This window comes from Austrofundulus limnaeus, unplaced genomic scaffold, assembly GCF_001266775.1.
Source record: "Austrofundulus limnaeus strain Quisiro unplaced genomic scaffold, Austrofundulus_limnaeus-1.0 Scaffold41, whole genome shotgun sequence".
Classification (NCBI taxonomy): domain Eukaryota; kingdom Metazoa; phylum Chordata; class Actinopteri; order Cyprinodontiformes; family Rivulidae; genus Austrofundulus; species Austrofundulus limnaeus.
The window spans coordinates 2,559,607-2,561,349 of record NW_013952443.1 but is presented as its reverse complement, the minus strand read 5'-3'; the positions used below and the strand labels follow the sequence as shown (position 1 = coordinate 2,561,349).

General features: G+C 32.4%; 1 protein-coding gene across 1 annotated transcript in view; it reads right to left on the bottom strand.

Moving 5' to 3' along the window:
* The window catches only part of anos1b (anosmin 1b), a gene marked incomplete at its 5' end in the record, with an annotated part of 41,766 nt that overhangs the window by 5,830 nt on the left and 34,193 nt on the right, over positions 1-1,743 (bottom strand). The window contains 1 exon segment of the mRNA XM_014007382.1: positions 634-802. Within this exon segment, the coding sequence (XP_013862836.1) occupies positions 634-802 (169 nt within the window).

Genomic DNA, 1,743 nt, shown 5'->3' with positions numbered 1-1,743 from the left:
GTTGATATGTATTTAAGTCTATTAAAATATTACATTTTTGGCTGGGTAAAAAATATATAGCAACTTGTACATATATTATTAATTATTAACTTTTAATGATAAAACAACAAAACATTTAAGTAAAAAAAAGTACAGCTGCAGATAATTGTTTGTCAATGAAAATAAGGAATAAATATTGAGGAATAAAACTTTTCCTTTCTGTCCTAAACAATATGCTGAAGACCCTTAAAAATATCTGTTACTGATATTAATATTTGCAATATTTTTTTGTAAATTAATGTCCAGAAACCTGTCCGTATACGTTCCCTGTTTTTTTTTTGTTTGTTTTTGTTTTATATTCTCACAATTTGTATTGGAAATGTCATTTCATTTTAAATTCTAAGTTGTCCTCTGTAAAAGATAAAAGTAGCTTAAACAACAAACTCCTTAGCTTCAGTTAACCAAAATATGTTTCTGTTTCCACCATATTCTCTTGCAGTAAACACTGACACTGGCTCATAAAAATAAGAAATAGTGTGTTGCTTTTTAGTTAAATAAGGAAGACATTTTTTTAGTTGAAATACGAGACAATTCTTTATTTTAAGGGATAGTTGGCAACCCTAACGAGCTTTCTGTACATCAGTGTTCAGTTACCTGTATTTTCAGTGTTGCAGGTGAAATCTTTGACTCCTTTAACTCTGATGGAGGCACAAGTTGGGGTTGTAACCCATGCAACAGCCTCTGACCTTGGATCAGCCTTTGTTGCCACTGCAATCCTGTACTTACAGGCAAACTGGAGTCCTTTAATGATGTGATGGGTGCCCTGCAGAAAGAGGAAATTAGGACAAGTTGAAGCTAAAACTGATGATAAAGACATATAGTACTATAGCTGCTGGCTGGACAAGCAGTATTTCTTGTTTGAATTGACTCATTCCAAGGCTTCCTAAAATATGTACGTTACCTCAAACCATTGTCTCAGCACCTGTCTAGCATAAGCACTTTTTAGCTCCTTGTTAAAATAAACACAGCTCTCTCTGGCAGCTCTAAAGTTGGCAGTTTGAAATGGCAAAAATAAATAAATAAATAAATAAAATTAAATAAAATTAAAAATGCTGTAACTGAGTCAAAAAAGCCTGAAATCACATTCTGTAAACTCTGTAAATTGCACACAGCACTTTTATATGACACGTCTTGGACAAAAGGTAGCCGCTGCTGAAAAATAAATTGTTGTTTTTTTTTACTTGAAAAAAATGCAACCAATAAATTTTATCCAAGCAATTTTATTGAAAGGCTCTACTTGGCTAGAGCTCAATTTTTTCTCTTTTTTCTTGAGTTGGCTGACTCTGCTGGCTTGTTTTGTTCAAATTCGGACAAAAACTATTTTACCAAAAGGGCACTTCAAGCTCTAGTAAGTCGTAAGTAAGTAAATGTGTAAGTACGTAAGTGTATAAGTACGTAAGTAAGTAAATGTGTAAGTACGTAAGTGCGTGTGTAAGTAAGTAAGTAGATGTGTAAGTAAGTGTGTGTGTAAGTAAGTAAGTAAGTAAGTAAGTGTGTAAGTAAGTAAATGTGTAAGTACGTAAGTGCGTGTGTAAGTAAGTAAGTAAGTAAGTGTGTAAGTAAGTAAGTGTGTAAGTAAGTAAGTAAGTAAGTGTGTAAGTAAGTAAGTGTGTAAGTAAGTAAGTAAGTAAGTGTGTAAGTAAGTAAGTAAGTAAGTGTGTAAGTAAGTAAGTAAGTAAGTGTGTAAGTAAGTAAGTGTGTAAG